Source organism: Ambystoma mexicanum, chromosome 1p (genome assembly GCF_040938575.1).
Source record: "Ambystoma mexicanum isolate Mex_15411 chromosome 1p, UKY_AmexF1_1, whole genome shotgun sequence".
NCBI lineage: Eukaryota > Metazoa > Chordata > Amphibia > Caudata > Ambystomatidae > Ambystoma > Ambystoma mexicanum.
This window is the reverse complement of record NC_090921.1, coordinates 350,841,853-350,859,313: the sequence shown is the minus strand read 5'-3', so window position 1 is coordinate 350,859,313 and position 17,461 is coordinate 350,841,853. Positions and strand designations below refer to the sequence as shown.

At 47.9% G+C, this 17,461-nt stretch overlaps 1 protein-coding gene across 4 annotated transcripts in view; it reads right to left on the bottom strand.

Annotated features, from left to right (window-relative positions):
• Positions 1–17,461, bottom strand: part of FCHO1 (FCH and mu domain containing endocytic adaptor 1) — a 1,111,213-nt gene that overhangs the window by 16,480 nt on the left and 1,077,272 nt on the right. For all 4 annotated transcript variants that reach the window (XM_069648666.1, XM_069648689.1, XM_069648674.1 and 1 more), the window contains exons 27-28: positions 7,582–7,646; positions 6,159–6,323 (exon numbers count right to left, since the gene is read on the bottom strand). In XM_069648666.1, the coding sequence (XP_069504767.1) occupies positions 6,159–6,323; positions 7,582–7,646 (230 nt within the window). The remainder of the gene's footprint in view (positions 1–6,158; positions 6,324–7,581; positions 7,647–17,461) is intronic.

The following is a 17,461-nucleotide window of genomic DNA, read 5'->3' as shown; positions in this document are numbered from 1 at the left end:
GGTACCGAGTTGGTTTCATACCCTGCCTTTTCTCTCCTGTTCTAACGAATATTAGAGTGCCATCTATGTTAAAGCATTCACCTCTGTCTGTGTCACGGATGATGGGAACCAGCGGATTATCCTTCAAATCTGATAATTCAACGTCCACCTCCCCTTTCGCCTCACCTGTCTCTTTCTAAATGGTTTCTCGTCTGGAGGCCTTGTTCTTGGGCTTCTTCTTTGTAAAGAGGTACGGCCGTCCGCGGGAAGAAGCCACCCTGATCCCCTGATAAACAGTGAAGCAACCGGCCCCCGTCCCGCAGAAACCAAAGCGAGAGGAAAAAAGCAGCCGCTAAAAAAAACCTCTCTACGATGTAGTTGGTCCGGATGCTGTGCAGGAAGAGATGACTGGAGAGCCCGGAAATGCAGGAAAATACCGGAGCAGGAGAATCAAGGTAAGTCTCTCGGTGCGGCAGTAGGCTGGATAGTCCAGAGATGCTGATACTGAACTAGGAGCAGTGCGAGGGACTGGAATGGAAGTACCGCCAGGAACCAGGAACGAGATCCGGGTGAAAGGAAGGAGAGGAGAAACCCCGAAAGGTAAGAGGACCGAGGGGAAGGAAAGGCAGAAAAAGGGAAGGAAGGGGGAGAAGCTGAGTGAAAGGATACCGCGATAGACTCCGCGGAAAATGACAACAGGAAAAGGCATGGAAAACAAAGTAGCACGGCAACCAGGAAAAGGAAACAAAGTTGCAACGCACAGAGCCCAGGGGAGGGCGTGGTTAAATACAGAAACAAGAGAAAAAGACTAGACCGTCAAACCAGGAAGTGAAAGGAAAAAACACGGAACAATCTAATGGCGAAGCCTCCCATAACCGCCAGCGACCACCAAAAGACGGCGGCATGACAGTCTGCAAATAAGTGGTGCCGCTGAACCTAGACTTGTCGAACTATTGTTAGAAGAGTAAGATACTTATAGTAATTGTAATTGGAGTTGTTTGCCGTATTAGTGCCAGTGTGTTTTTCATAGATGTGTTTTTATAAATAAATAACTATATATCTTTACACCCAAGCTCTGTTCTGTGTCTGCTTATTCTACTGTGTAAATTGCCCTATTTTGTATACTCCACATACTGCCCAACTCTTCTTGAGGGAAGTCTGACTGCTCAGCCACAGCTACCACGTGCATCTGTGTGGTACAGACTGCTACCAAGCGGGTTTACTGCCAAACACCTTTAGGCCTAAATCTTTTGCAGTGGTCCCAGAGGGAACTGCACAGGTTTCCGCTTAACACTAGCATGCAATGCAGCTGGGAAATGGGAGTGGTAAACCTTCGGCTTATCCACCAGAGTTGAGATGTCAACTCTATGGCTCAAGAATCCTTTTGCATGCCTTAGCTTCTTTTTTGAAGACAGACTGACTTTGGCCTTATGATTCTGCTCTGGGTGGGTGCCAGGAATCCTCTGCAGCCACTAGTTCTATGTGGACTCTGGTGGAAAAAGAAAGAACCTAGGGGTGGGCCTGGAAATAGCAGATAGGGTCTTTGCCGACTTTCTCAGTTCCTCACCAGTAGTCGGGTAAAAGAGAGGCAGTCAAAAGGAAGAGTGATTTGTTTAGTGTATGTCGGCTAAAGGTTTTGTGCTCTTAAGCCACACGCCTCTCTTTAGGTCTACACCCAAGCATATGCTCCTTGTCGCTGTGCCCACATGACCTGCAGCTCACTAGTATGTTATGCACAACTATGCTTGCCTGCTATAGACCTGCTATAAACTGTTCTTTATGTCTCCTGCCAGGTCATTTGCACAGTCCAAGTAGGAGCAAAATGTGTTGTTACAGGCAGCAATGATCGAATTGGACTGATCTTAAATGTAGTGCCATGTTGAGATACACTTTCACCAAACATGTCCAGTGACCTTTTTCTTTTATACTTTAGGGAGTCTGCGTAGTTCCATATGAGGCAATGGATGGCACTTTTCCATAAGCAAATGCAGCTGAGAATACTGTAGAGTGTGTTGGTTGCTTTGTATTGATGCCAAGTGTTTCCACGTAACAGTTCTTTAGCGGGAGACCATCTTTGTGGCTTCTAGGATATGTGCTATGATAAGTCATTTATAACGCACCTGTACACAAGTGTTTCTCAGCGTGATAAAACAAGGAAGCAAGGAAGGGTAGACAGAGGGAGGACAAAACAATGATCTTACTATGCCTGGTGTCATTCAGATCGTACAAGTGCGAGAGAAGTGTCACGGGGAGAGGGAGAGTGCAGTGGCAAAAGCGAGGTAAGTGCTACCAGGGTGGTGGCTCAAGTAAGTGCAGGGAGGCAGGGGACTGTAGGGTTGCAGATACAGTCCCTAAGTGGGTGAGAGGCCCGGAGGCAGTGAACTGGGCTACTGGTTGTGCAGGAGCCTGGTGCCCGTGAGTGGCCAGGTAACCAGTCAGTGTAGCAGACTGGAGCATCAGCAGGAGAGAGAGAGAAAGCATAAGCAAAAAGGAAGGTTGTGAGTTGCTTCAGGAACCTTAGGTGGTCCTGCTCAAGTTTGATAGAGGCAGCAAGACTGTTCCAGAGGGAGGACCCAGCAGAGGACAGAGATCTGCCCCCCACTCTCTGCGTGTAGACGCGTCAGATCCTAAGAGAGTTGGAGGTGGACGAGCAGAGGGCTCAAGAAGGAAGATGCTTGGTTAGAGCGAGTTGGATGTAGTGTGGTCTCCGGCCCCAGAAAGCCTTGACGACGATGCAGAGTCTTGAACTTGATCCTTGCAGCCACCGGTAGCCAATGGCGAGAATCAGGGCTGGAGAGATAAGCTGCCTGGGCTTGACGTCAAGGACAGGTCTCTGGAGAGCTCCGGAGAGCGTGAGCTTCTGGGGGAAGTGAGAAAAGGAAGAATACCTCTGATGAGGTGCAGCTGGTAGTGTGACTTCTTAGAGATGTCAGAGATGTGAGGAGAGAAGCAGAGGGTGGAGTTGACTATGACACCAAGATTCTTCACCTCACAGGAAGGTGAGGGTAGAAGGCCCAGGGTGGGCGGCCAGAGTGAAAGAGGGAAAGAGGGAAAGCAGAGCAGGGGTCCCTCAGTTTTACAGGCATTAAGGGAGAGATCGCTGGAGGCACACGATACCTGAATCGCGGATAGAGAGTCGGGTACGTGCGAGAGCGCAGAGGAGGCTGAGGGTACCCTGACGGAGGGCTGAATGTCATCCGCTTAACACTGAAAGTTAGAACAGAAGGTAGAGATAAGGTGGCCCTGAGGTGCCAAGTAATGGTTGAAGAGCCAGGGGGAGGTTAGAACCCTGGGGAAAACCACATGTAGAGAGGTGGTAGAGCGAAAGGACCCAAGTTGGTCCTGGGAGGGTCGATCAGAGCGAAAGGCGGTAAACCAGGCTAAGGCCTGACTCATGATGCCCAGGTTGTCGCATAGACGATTAATCAGGATGGCGTGGTTTACCGTATCGAAAGCAGAGGATAGATCAATGAGAATCAGGACAGAAGGAAGGTTAGAGACGAGATTTGAGAGCAAGTCTTCACAGGTGTTCAAGAGAGCAGTTTCTGTGCTTCTGGCTGCTCTAAAGCCAGACTGGTGGTCATGGAGACCACCAACAGATTCGGTATGAAGAGTAAGCTAGGAGATGGACAGTTTTTTCCAGGAGTTTGCCCAGGAAAGGAGCAAACGAGATTGGGGGTAGTTTGCCAGAGAGGAAGGATCAGCAGAGGGCTTCTTCAGGAGGGGTACACATGGGAGTGCTTTGGGGGGAGTTAGGGGGAGAGATGGGAAGGTTCAAGTGGCAAAAGAGTGATTGCAGAAATCGGCCAAGGCTGGAGCAAGGGTGTCGATGTGGTCATTGATGGTTCTGGAGGAGCAGGAGAGCACCTGCTTTGATGAGACTTTCAAAGATTGGACTTTTCTAGAAACATCGTCGGAAGTGAACTCGGGGAAGGAGGAAAAAGGAGGAGGAGAGACGGCCGGAGAGGAGCCGGGAGAGGGACAGGAAGAGGAAAGAGTGAACAGGATGTCCTGAGTTTTAGTGGTGAAGTGAGAAGGCAGTGCCATGCAAAGAGCCTGGGAGGGAACAGAAGAGGTGGAGCCTGAAGCAGGATCGGCCACCTCTTGCAGATTTTGAAAAGTTCGGCCAAGTTGTTAGAGGCCGCAGGGAGGCAGGCTTGGATGTGAGCTCGCGTCAACCAATTTTTCTTGGCCTCTGTTAGGATAGCATGTTGCGACAGGGTTCCTGCTCTTTTTTTCCAGTACCTTTGCTCAGATTCCATTTTCCCAGAAGGTATGACAGGAAAATAGATCTGTTAGAACCCCTTTATATACATCCTGCTGCTGTGAAACATCCTAATGGCGGACGCTGTGTCTTTCTACTAGTCTGGTAGTCTTTGCGGCGTGACATGTGGCATGCCCAAGGCTATGTGGCACAGGGGAGGGACCATGGAGTTGTTGACTACAATGAGGTGTATACAGTCATAAGGCACATGGAACGCATGATCTCAAGCATAAACGGCCCAGTGAGGAAATGTTTAAATCTGTGCATGAGCGCCTCGTCCCTCTGGCCAGGCAGAGTTCCCCAACATGCCCTTGTAGTACAGATTGGCTGCTGTGGCAGTGCCCCGCCAATGAGGGTTGTGTGCATGGTCTGTCAGAAGTGCGCAACCATTAATGGTTCCTTCATGAAAGCTGTCCACTGTGCATGGTATACATAGTCCCCATCAGAGCAGACATCATGGTGTGCCTTTTGTGCCATTCCCAGATTCTGTCTACTCACACGTGAAAACCTGTGCTCTAAAGCCGTTGGACGAAGACCATTGCAATCCTGCATTAACCTAGTGTTAGTATGACCCGGGCTATGATGATGGCTTTCACTGTGACCCCTCCACAGCAGACACCAGATGCATGTGTTCCTTTCATGTGTATTTTGCACTATAAATGGCTGGGCACTCCCGAATTTCAGGCATGGGGCCGAGTCAGAGCAGGGTTTTAAGAGAAGTTCTCTCCCAGACAGAAACTCCAATGTGCATATATCCCAGTGAAGAGGTATAGATGGCTCACATAAATGATAGCAGCAGACACCCCCTCCTGTGCCCATGCTCTTTGGGACTGGATGCAGGGAGCCAGTGAAGCAGCTGCGCTGGAAGGAGTTCCCCTGGTTCTTCTCGATGTTTTGTGTTGGGAAAGGTCCCAAATGGTATCCTCGCGCGAGATGTCCTGGAGTAAAAAAGGTTCACCTACCTTTGACTTTTCTCGGTTTTTTCCTCTTGTCACAATGAATAACTATGTGCTGTGGAGGAGGCTTAGTAAAGGCCTCGCAGCAGCACACTCGCCTGTTGAAAAGGGGCTTAACCGTAAGGGAGCCGCATGCTTTGCAAGAGTGCTACATGTGTGAGGCACAAACAGTTTAGGGAAAGGCTGTGCAGGTACGGGGCAGAAAAGCTGCAATGACACCTGGGATAGCAAGAGCACGCAGAGCAACACGGGTTCGAATCATTGTCCTGTGCTTAGAGACTGGTCTCCGGTATTGAGCGACTTTAAAAAGAAATGATTAAGAACTGTTGGGCATATGACGAGGGAGAAAATGCTTTTTCACGGCAACAAGGCGCAGCTGCTGTGTGACACTTCATCCGGTCTGATGCAGAGAAAGAGACTGATGGTTGGGAGGGATGCAGAGAAGGTGCCAAGGCCTGGGCTGGAGCTTACTATAAAGTTTATGTTTACGTACTACCCAGAACCCTATTCTGTGGGATGTCACAAAAGTATGGAGGAAAGGGTGCAGGTGGCAGGATGTAAGAGTATTGTGGTGTGTTAGCATAGGTATGAGGAGATTCCAGTGCTGGACTAGCTGCAGTGCATCAGAACATCGAGGTCAGCTAATAAAGCAGTATCAGAATAGTGCGTCAGGGTTCGGGAACTGTGCTTGGGTCCCAGTAAAGGTGATTTTGAAGGGTTTTTAAGGGCAGCATTGAAGTTCACTGCTAAAAGTCTGTATCATTAGTAGGGAAGGCTGCAGCAGCTGTACCAACAGTAGGACTGTACAATGGAACATGCTTTCTCCGTCCAAGCTTTCTTGGTTACTAAAACACGCTACTGAACATATAACTGTACTGAACACATAACTGGACTACCCCATAACCCATTTCTGCCAAACCTGCTTCCGGTACCCTCCTCTAAATGAGTTCAGCAATCACCTGTGGCAAACCTCTTCTTCACCAGAGACATCCTGTACCCACTGCCCACAAGCTCCATGTCAACCCCGGAGAGTGTGCTGCCCTCGCTTGTGAACTGGACGGCCACCAATCCTGGCTTGCTGGGCCCAGAGAGTGGCTCCCAGCTGGCAGACAGATGACCGGAACCTGCAACAAAACAGAAAATAGACATCAGATCAGTAGATCAGGTTAAGTTCATGAGCAGGCTGATAGTAAGGCTATCATCCACCAGCGATGCCACCACCTTTGCATCAGTAGAACCACCGACCAGTGGCACCGCCATCTACCGCAGAAGACCCCTGAACTCTGCAATACCTCACCCACTGCTCAACTAAAACGACCCTCAAAGGGCCTGGGCATTTGGCAGGCACTCCCCAAATCTATCTGTGCAATCCTAAGTCTTGAGGATAGGACGCTGTATAGAATGAAAAACCATGGCCAGCTAGGTGAGTAAATCATGTCTATCTGCCGGAACTCCATTGACGGATGAGTGCCTATCAGACCGACAGCTGATCAGGAGCTAGGTGGGAGTGACAGTTGTGCAAGAGGGGGTAAAAAGGGAGGGAGGGAGACAGGAGGCATCAAGCTGAAGCGCATTGTGTAAGTGACGCTCTCAGTCCTGGATGACTAAAGGTAGTGGTGGTTCTAGAACAGCATCATTTCTAGCCCCAAGGTTCAGTGACTCCAGGTAGAGGATGTCAGGACAGTGTTGCACTGGTTTGTGAGGATTGCCTTGTTCCAGGAACATCGGGCTATAACAATCCACATTCGCCATCACCTCCCTCACCCTCCATCTCCCCCTTCCCACAATGAATGCTGCCCTTAGCCTTGTTCAGAGCCTCAGTTGCTGCCCTGTGGTCTTCGGGACCACACACACATGATTATGTACGATTACTGATTAGGCTTAACTTGATAAAGATCTATTTAGTTTAGCAGCGTGTTACCATCCCAAGTTCCTTACATCATCACCTTTCTTCCACTCGCCCATCCTTCCATTTCTAGCACCTTGTGGAAGGTGGTGTTACTGGATTAAGACCCACAAACCCAGATCGATCAGGACAGGGAATAAACACTGCTGATTTTTGGAGAGTTTCAGCTGAGTCTTGCTTCAAGCAAAACGTGCCACCCCTTTCTCATCTCTACCACATTAATCATGAACACCTCTCCCCTCATCTCCAAGCCACTCCGCCGCAACCCAGGCAACAACCCCACCTGACCCAGCACCCCCCAGCTCAGCCAGCCTCCCCGGCCCCCCACTCTCCTACCGCAAGCAGTGTCCCTCCACCCACCTGAAGCAGCACACACCCTTACTCTACCCACCACGGGCAGCACCCTCACTCCCCCATCCTTCCGGCCAGCAACTCTCCCTCCTGCGGTATCATTCCCATCTTGGAATGGCTTTTACCTCCATGTCCGTTTCCTTCTGAAATGTCCGGCAGCCGCCAAAGTAACCGCTTGTCCTCAAAACTCCTGGAAAGAAGAAAGGGGTGGCGATTACCGTGTTCATAGATGAAAATGAAGAGGAGTGAAAAAAGGCCAAGGATATAGAGATAAAGCGGGGCAAAACAGGCAGACAACGAGAAAAAAACAAAACAATAAGCAATAACATGAAACTCATTGACAAACAGCATCAGAACAGATCTGAAGAATGGTGGTAAAATTCACCACAAGGAAAAGTGCAAATGATAGGGAGAACAGCAGGAGCACAGAGGAAAAAGCAATGTCAGATTAGAAATATAGAAAAAGTAGAAGATTCGGCATAAACAGGGGTAAAGACGGACCGCAGGAAAATGGAAAGAAGGTAGGAGAGCAGAGAGAAGAACACAATAAAAAACTAACATTATTTTTCATCTTGATAATTCTAGATTAACCGGTTTTGGGTAGTCTGCCACTTAGTGGTAGGGTTCGGCAACTACATCTTGGAAGAGGAACACATGTATTAGTTTGAGCATCAACCTCTGGAATAACAGATAACTGGCATCTGCCGGCACAATAAAGGTTCGTGTCTACGGCACCACTCTCGATAGCAATGTTTTCACCAGTGTATGGAGGCTAGGTTGATTACATGTTAATTGAACTTGTCAAACTGTAAAATTATGGGTGTCCAGTCATTTCGTCGAAAATAAAAGATCGAATGACCATTTGGTCGAATACCAATTGGTCGAAAAAAAAGGTCGAATTTTTTATTTATTTATATATTTTTTTCGTTTCGGCTGCTAAAAAAAAAAAAAAAAAAAAAAAAAAAGGGGGGTGGGGGAACCCCCCCATAAAAAAACCATTTCTTCGACCATGTGGCTACACGCAAAACAGTCACACATTTTGCACAGACTTCTAAGCCGTGTTCAGCGTTAAATATGGATCGAGGTGGAGCAGAAATGTTTAAGTGATCGCAAACGTTCTCAGTAAGTGTCTCCAACAAGCCCCAAACTGTTCTCTCACAGTCCACAAAATGCTCACGCTGTCAAAGCAACTCACCAGGTTCTGACATGGCGTCAGGCCTTTGCTTTCAGAGTGATGCTGCAACCCTGCAGGGGATTTTCACGATGAAACAAAGAGCAGAAAAGATGGAAGTCCTCCCAAAAATGTTTTAAAATGTGCCGCCCCTTGGTATACAAAAAGGGCACTTGGGTGAGCGAGACAGCTGCAGGATGGTGAAGAGCAGTGTGTTGGCAGTTACGGGCAGGGATTTGGGGGGCGAGGGATATTATGGTAACTGAGAATAATACTGTATTCACCAGAACCATGAAAGAAAGTAACCTGCTCCAGGTGCTACACTCCTAGAGGTTACTCAGCTTCTTAAAGACTCCCAAATCAACACTGGGAAAATGGACGGAAGAAAAGATCAGGGGCACCCGAATCAACAGAAGGAAACGTCGAAGAACAGTGCCCAAAGTAAGCATTCTCCTGCCACTAGAGTTCCGACAATATTGAATGCAAATTTATGTAAAGTAGTCCAGTTCACTGCATGAAAATTATTCCATGCACACACCCTTCTCTACAGTCTGACCCTCCTAGAATGAGCTATGAGGCTGGAAGGCACCCGCATGGATACGCTTAAAAGGGCTTCATGTACTGAACTACACACACACAGATGTTCTTTGTCACCGCCTTCCGCCTCTTAATGAGTGCAAAACCAAAACAGCTAGTCATCAATTTTGTCGAAGTGGACAATATTTTATTTTTGAGAGGACCTAGACATAAAATCAATGGGGAGTGCAAGCCAACAGCCATGTTCAGGAGGATGATTTAGCAACTGTAGCCATGTTTCTGGGGGTGGCATGATGAGATGTCATCAAGACTTTACGTTGCCTATGAAGACATGCTTTACCCCCTGAGAGCTGGGGCAGTGTCACGTGGGTGATAGTAGACGGATGAAGTTTTATCACACGTAATGGAAAGATCTGATGAAGGCGGTGCCCTTTATCATGCGGGCAGGACAAGCTGACTTTTACAGGCCTTCTGTTGCTGTAAAGCCATGCCTTCCAAGGTTGGAGGATGCTCGGTTAGGAAGTTCATGGTTAATAGAACCAACTAAATATACCTTACAGATTTTCCGTATGAGGTTCATTGTGTAAAACCCTATAAAACCTTGCGATTTCTGCACTCCAGGGCCACATGAACAGTTATATGGAAATACATTTGGTCTACTTAGTTCTTGGAGTCCTAGACCTCTCGGCTGAATTTGACACTGTCGACCAACGCATCCTTCTCTCCCTACTTGCTGACAGGATGGGATTCTCTGGCACTGTTCTGAATTGGTTTACCTCCTACCCATCAGGCAGACACCAGGCTGTCCAGAGGGACTCGTGCTCTCACCGACGCCAAGCCTCCTGCAGAGTCCCCCGAAGCTCCATCCTCGCACCAATCCTTTTGAACCTTTACATGAAGCTTCTGGGCACTCTCCTCAAAGATCCCAATATAGCCATCCACCAATACACAGATGATACTCAGTTGTACATGAGAGTAAACAGCATATGGGACATCATTCGTCTGCGCGATTACCTAGACATCATCCAGTATGGATGCCGACTGCCTGCCTCAAACTAAACCCATCCAAGACTGAATTCATCCTCATCGGTCTGCCCACTAAAAAAACAACTTGTCCAACAATGGCTCAATGATATGCGTCCAGAAGGATTTGATCCACAACTCTCAGACTCTGCAAAATCCTTAGGCTTCACCATTGACAGCAATCTGTCCTTCCAGAAACACATACCCAAGAAGACCCAAATAGCCTGACCCAGAATCTCTACACTTCGAAAAATCAAACCCTTCATTCTGCTGCACGACTTCCGGACCGTAGTACAGGTCCCTTTGGTCTCGCATATAGATATGGGGGAAATTATCTCTTGACAGGTCTCCCAGCTGCTCACTTGGCTCCCCTGAATGCAGTCCACCACAATGCAGCATGTCCTATTACCGGAGCACAGAAATTTGATCGAATGACCCCCATCATACCCGAACTACATTAGTTTCCACTCCAAGCCAGGGTACTGCATATATCATTTAGAAAGCAGTAACGAGTAGCACACCAGCATACCTGTGGCTTAGCTCCACATACCTGGTGGCACATGCTCCTCGCACAGCAAATCGACCAACCGGCTTGAATCGCAACTCGTCCGTAAAGAGGACCTGCAAACACAATCCTTCTCTTGTCATGCACCCATCCTCTGGAACTCGATCCTGGTGTTGGCTCGGAATGCGCCCACAATTCTCAGATTTTGCATTTTGGATTTTGTCCATCAAAACAACCCCTGACCAAGGACTAATTCCAATGGACGCACAGACATCACAGTACTCCGCTGTTAAAAGATCCCAGCCCAAATGACGGCTACCCACACTCTGTACAGCGCTCTGCTGCTCTCGAGCTAGGACCATGCTTTAAACAATAAAATAAAAGTGAGCTATGACAACATACAACAGGTTTACCCTCCTGGAGTCTAACCTGTGGAATCTCTCATGCACTGGAGAGAAAGAAGAATGATCGATGTCAAAGATAACATTCAGAACAGTTTTTTTGGAAGGAAACCTGAAGAGTAAAAAGGTTAGTGTCAGGACCACAATGATGAACCATGTTTCCAGCCCCACAAACCTTTTAGAATACACCCCACCCGCCGCCCCCCAACTGGGTCAATTTTTCAGCTACAGAGTGGGAGGAGAACACAAAAGGTGGAGAGGAAAATATAGAGCAGGGACACCAACTCCGATGTACATTGCACAGGAAATATGACAAACATTACATACCTGTAATAGTCTTTCTGATGCTTGTATCTGCTTAGATTCACATGCTTTGCATAGTCTGAAATCTAGTGATTGGTTCAGCGTAGTACATGATTTGTTTTCAATTTTAAAAAAAGATGTCGAGGGGGCAGGTCTGTAATACTATCCCTATCAGGATGTGTGCTGTACACATGATCGCTCACGGGTCGAGGTCTTCAGATTGTTATTTTTCTGACCTGAGGTTGAATGAGGTGTATAGTGAAAAAAATGTGTTGAGAAAGATTTATTGTCTTGTACTCCCAACAAGTATATGATTGGTGGGAGCATGTGAAGCTAAGCAGATACAAGCATCAGAAAGACAAATGCCGGTATCTAAGGTTGGTCTTCAGAGACTTGTGGATCTGCTTAGAATTGCATGCTTTGCATAGATTAGCAAGTACCACCAGGTGAAGGCGGTGGGTTGACAGAAGGAAAAGAGGCAAATACATGTTTTAATACTGCCTGTGCCACTTGTGAGTCATTTCTGCCTTGTGTGTCTACACAGTAATGTTGTGTGAAAGTGTGATCTGAACTACAAGTTGCTGCTTTGCAGATAGTCTCGAGTGGTAATTTTGCAATAAACGCCAACATGGCCACTGTGGAATGTGTGGAGTTTGCCCTTGGTGTGAATGGCAGATCTTTGTTTGCTTATGTACAACACTGCTGTATGAATTTTACAGTACATTTTGCAATTGCCGCCTTTGTGACATAGTTTCCTTCTCTTCCGTCTGGCAGAGACACACATAACTGGTCCGTTTACCTGCCTGGTTTTGTTGAGGCAGTACATGACTGCTATACTCACCATCTAGTATGTGGAGGGCGCCCTCACCAGATCTTAGCAGATTTTGAAAGAGAGCAGGCAATTCAATGGACTGGTTAACATGGAAGTTAGAAATGTTCTGCTTGCAAAAGGTTTGAAATAAACCATAATGAAAATAAGAAAATGCAATTTAGTGAGAAGCGTGGATGTATTCTTAAGACCATCTTGTTTTTATGTATTGTGACAAAATGTTCTGAAATAGTTAACACTTGAAGCTCACTTATCCTCCAAATAGACGTAATTGCTACAAGGAAAGTAGTCTTGAGACTCCTCAGGCTTGCTTTTTGCATTTGCTCAAAGGGTGATCCCATGAGCTTGCTTAAGACAACTTTTAAGTGCCAACCTGGAGGCAGGATAAAGTCTTTTTACACCTTCCATGAAAGCTTTAAGGACTGTAACTCTCCACCATGTAACCTTGCTTTGTGTTGTTGTACAAGAGGAAAGTGCAGCTAGATGGACATTTCAAGAACAAACCTTAGTCCAACAGGTATAATAGGTAGGGCACCATTTGTGATGATGTGCATTCAATAGGGTTGAAGTTTAACCTTCTACACCATACCACAAACCTTTTCCATTTGTTAAAGTAGCAATGTTGTGTGTTTGGTTTACAGGCTTCTTTTAATATTTGCATGCATTTATCAGGCTAATTAAGGTGTCCAAAATCTAGAACCTCAGGAGCCAAGCTGCTAAATTAACTATTTGAGGTTTGTGGAAGTAGGGTTGCCCTTGGTTCTGTGCATGTTAGCTTCATTGGTGGACAAATGGACATTTTGAGGAAGTGGGAATATAAAGTCTGACATGCCCACATTGGAACTATTACAATTGTTAAGTGTTCTTGGTGCAGCTTTTAGATTACTCTGTTTAAGAGTGGGGCCGGAGGTAAAGTGTATGCAAATATCCCTCACCCGCCGATCCACAGTGCATTCCCCTTGGATTCCTACTGTGGGAACCTCGAGGCGTACCATGGCATTTTGCGTTTTCCCTTGTGGCAAACATATCTATGCCTGGATCCCCCCAGCGTGTAAAAATATTGACAATGTCCGAGTGTAACTCCCACTCGTTCTCTGCAGGCTGACTTGCGTTTCTGCTTAGTGTGTCTGCTAAGCAGTTGTGTTCCCCTGGACCTCTGTGGAGTTTCCATCCCCATATGTCTTATGCCAGTTTGGATAGATTTTGGGAAGGAGCCCTGCCTTGTTTTTTATATAGAACATGGTGGTGTGCCGTCTGTTAAAATCTGCTCATTTTCTACCCAGTACGTGGAGTTGGACTGCTTGTAATACGTTGTATACTGCTGGCAACTCCAAGACATTGATGTGCTTTTTGAAGAGTGAGCGAGACCACATTTCCTGTGCTGTGTGTTGGAGACAATGGGATCCCCACCCTGGAAGATGTGTCTCTGTTGTGATTTTGAGGTGTGTTGAAGGATTAACAAAAGATTTTCCCTGAAACATATTCGCTTTTGTCCACCACTGTAGTGCCAACACCATCTCTTGTGAACTTCCACTGGATTTTGCCAGTTGTCCTTTTGTTTGGTCCCATGGTTTTGCTAACCACTCCTGAAGTGCATGCATATGCAGCATTGCACTTGGCACGATGAAGATGCATGATGCCATCATGCCTAGAAGGTATATTACCTTTCTGACAGTTATCTGCCAAATGGCTATAGAACAAGGGATCTGCTATTCAAGATTGCAAACCCTCTTGATGGCGCAAAAGACTAAAATGCCTTTGGTATGGATTACAGGCCCTAGGAAGTGTTTTTGTTGGCTGGGGATAGGCTTGACTTTTTGTCATTGATTGAAAACCCCAGTTGATGCAGATTTATTGTTTTCTGACATATTTCTGGTGTTCTACTGTTATCAGCCAGTCTAGATAAGAGTACACTGGGATACTGTGTGTGTAGCTGTGCTGCTACCACTGCCAATACCTTTGTAAAAACATGTGGGGCTGACTTGATCCCGAAAGGGAGTAATTTTAATGAATGTTTCCAACCCACTTTGACCATTTGATATTTTCGATGCTCTGGTAGCATTGATATGTGAAAGTATGTATCTTTCATGCCTAGTGTTGTCAAAGTCTCTCTCTTTGAGCAATGGGATGACATCCTGTAGTGTAATTTATGAGGTTTGACTTAAGTGTTTGCACAGGATATTTTGTTTCGTCCTTTTTGGAACAAGGAAGCACACAGAATAAATACCCTTGTTTACCTCCGATGGAGGGATGAGTTCTATGGCTCCCTTCTGAAGTAGCATCTCAATTTCTTCCGACGGAATCAACTAGTGTTATAAAGGTTTTATTTTGTCATGGTGGATGATCGCGTGGCTGTTCTTGGTACACCAAGCAATACCTGTGTTCTACAGTATTAAATCCCCTCCCATAAATGGGCAAATTGTGTTGTGCGACCACCTACCTAGGTGAAATGGGAGGGGCCTTGAAACTGTGAGTCATTGTTTTGAGGTTGTTGCTGAACATGTTGCCGGTTGCCCCCTTCTTCTGCCAAGCCCCCTGAGAAATTGTCTGGGGAATGAGGACTGAGTGTTTGCTCCCTGTACTTGGGTGTTAAACCACTTAGATAAAATTATAAGTTACTCACCGTAGTGACTAACATACTCTTAGTCCATAGTCCCCTTTCCGCCATACTGTATGGGCGCCCCTTTCACCAGAAAAAAAAATAACTTCCCCATTAAATTTATAGGCGCGTGGGGGTGCGCCCCAGGGAGCATGCGCTGCCCTGACTCCGTCCTCCAGCGCTACACCTCATTCCCCATTGACACGTTGAGAATAGATTTAACATTGCCCAATGACACCAGTATTATTAGGGGTGAGGTTGGTGGGACATATGGAGTAAAGGGGACTATGGACTAAGAGTATGTTAGTCACTACGGTGAGTAACTTATAATTACTCTTACGTCCTGTCCCCTTTCCTCCATACTGTATGGACAATTACAACTAATTGTAGTCCCGGAGTGGAGAGGAGATCCTTCTTAAGCAAATAGGTTCCTGAGAACCGCCTGTCCGAAAGCTGCATCAGATCTAGAGCCGGCATCCAAACAGTAATGCTTGCAGAAAGCCGAGGGAGAGGCCCAAGTGGCCGCCCTGCTTATGACTTGCCAAGGGACATGGCGCTGGAATGGGATGACCGTTGCCTTGGCCCTGACTGTGTGGGCATGCATGTTGGCCAGGAGCGGCTTGCGCTGGCCCTCATACGCTTCTTTGATGGCAGAGACCATCAAGCGGCATATGGAAGCCTTAGAGGCCCGATAGCCTGGTTTTGAGCCCCTGAAAGTGACAAATAGGGCGACCGATTTACGGAAGCCCTTGGTCCTGTTCAAGTAGAATTTCAGGGCACACCTGACATCCAGGCAGTGCAGCACTCTGTGTTTCGCCCTTGGGATCGGGGAAAAACATAGGAAGGACCATTTCCTCGCTCAAGTGGAAAGCAGACAGAACCTCGGGCAGAAAGGCCGGGTGTGTCCACAGGACTACCTTGTCCTTGTGAAAGGTGATATATGGCTCAGAGGCGACCAGCCCCTGGATGTTGCTGACTCTACGAGCCGAGGTAAAGCCGACTAGTAAGGCCCTCTTGGTGGTAACTAGCCTGATGTCCACGGACGCCATTGGCTCGAACGGTTTGTGCACCAGGGCACCCAAGACTATGTTAAGGTCCCACACCGGGTGTGGTCTCTTGAAGGGCGGGTAGAGCCTTGCGAGTTCTGTCAGATGTTTCTGGTCAATGGGGTTGGAGGAGGAGAAAACTCCCTCCTCCGAGTTCCTATAAGCCCCAATGGCTGAGAGGTATGTGCGGCAGGTGTCCACCCGCATGCCTGAATGAGCGAGGTGCGCCGAAAAAAAGTAGAGCATGTCGTCCAAGGTGCATGCCAGGGGGGTCGATTCCCTTGGAGTCTGCCCAGTGGCAGAATCTAGTCCATTTTGTTTTGTACTGGGCCCTGGTAACTTTGCTACTGGCGCCCTGAATGATCTCCAGATTGGCCTGTGAGAGGTTAAGGTGGCGCAGCACTACCTGCTCAGGTACCATGCTGTGAGGGTTAGTTTCCCTGGTGCAGGGTGGATGACTCTGCCCCCCTGCTGAGCCAGATGATGTGCTGGGCCTGTCGGGATGCAATCAGGGGCACCTGCGAGAGACAGAGCAGCTCTGAAAATCATGGCCTGGCCGACCACCATGGAGCTATTAGAATGATTAGGAGTTAGCGAGACTCCTTGATTTTGCAAATTACCCTGTGAATTAGGGGAGTGGGCGGAAAGGCATAGGCTTTCATGCCGGTCCTCTGGAGGTGAAATGCGTCACCCAGAGAGCCGGGGCCCTGACCTTGCCAGGATGTGAACTGGGGGACCTTCTTGTTGCGCCAGGTGGCAAAGAGCTCCACCTGGGGGTGACCCCATCCATTGAAAATCTCCTGAATAAAGAGGGTGTTCAGATGCCACTCTTAATTGTCCACTCCCAGTCTGCTGAGCCTGTCCGCTTCCAGGTTGGATTTCCACAGGAGGTGTACTGCCGTGCGGTAAATGTCATTTTCCAGGGCCCACATGGTGATCGCCAGTCTGCATATAGGAGGGGATCTGGTGCCTCCCTACTTGTTGACGTAGTATATGGGGGTCAAGTTGTCCGTCTGGACGAGGACAACCTTGCCCCTGAGAAGTGGTAGGAATGCCCTGAGTGCCAGCCAGATGGCGTTCAGCTCTAGCCAATTAATGTGGTATTCCTGCCCCTGTAAAGTCCAAGTGCAGTGGATCGAGAGATTGTCCAGGGGGGCGATGGTGGCCTGTGGAGAAAGCGTCTGGAAGGGCTTGCCCGTCCGCAGGTTGCAGTCTCTGGACCACCCAGTCAGGTTTGGGTGGAGAGATGGGGGAACGTTGATCATCTCGGATTGAGAGCCCCGCACCTGGTTCCATGAGGCCGCAAAGTGCATCTGAATCCTCCTCATTCTTAGTCTCGTGGGCGGAACGGCTAATAAGACTGCTGCCAGAAGACCCAGGAGATGTTGGTACCACCATACCGATGTCACTTCTCTGCTGAGCAAGTGGACGGTGGCCCGCTTGATGGCAGAGATTTTGTCCTCCGACGGAAATACTTTCTCAGAGCATGTGTCCCAGATGAGGCCCAAGAATCTCAGCGTCTGCGTCGGCTGCCGCTGTGACTTCTTGAGATCGAGCAAGAAGCCCAGATCGTGCTGTGTGTTCATAAGGG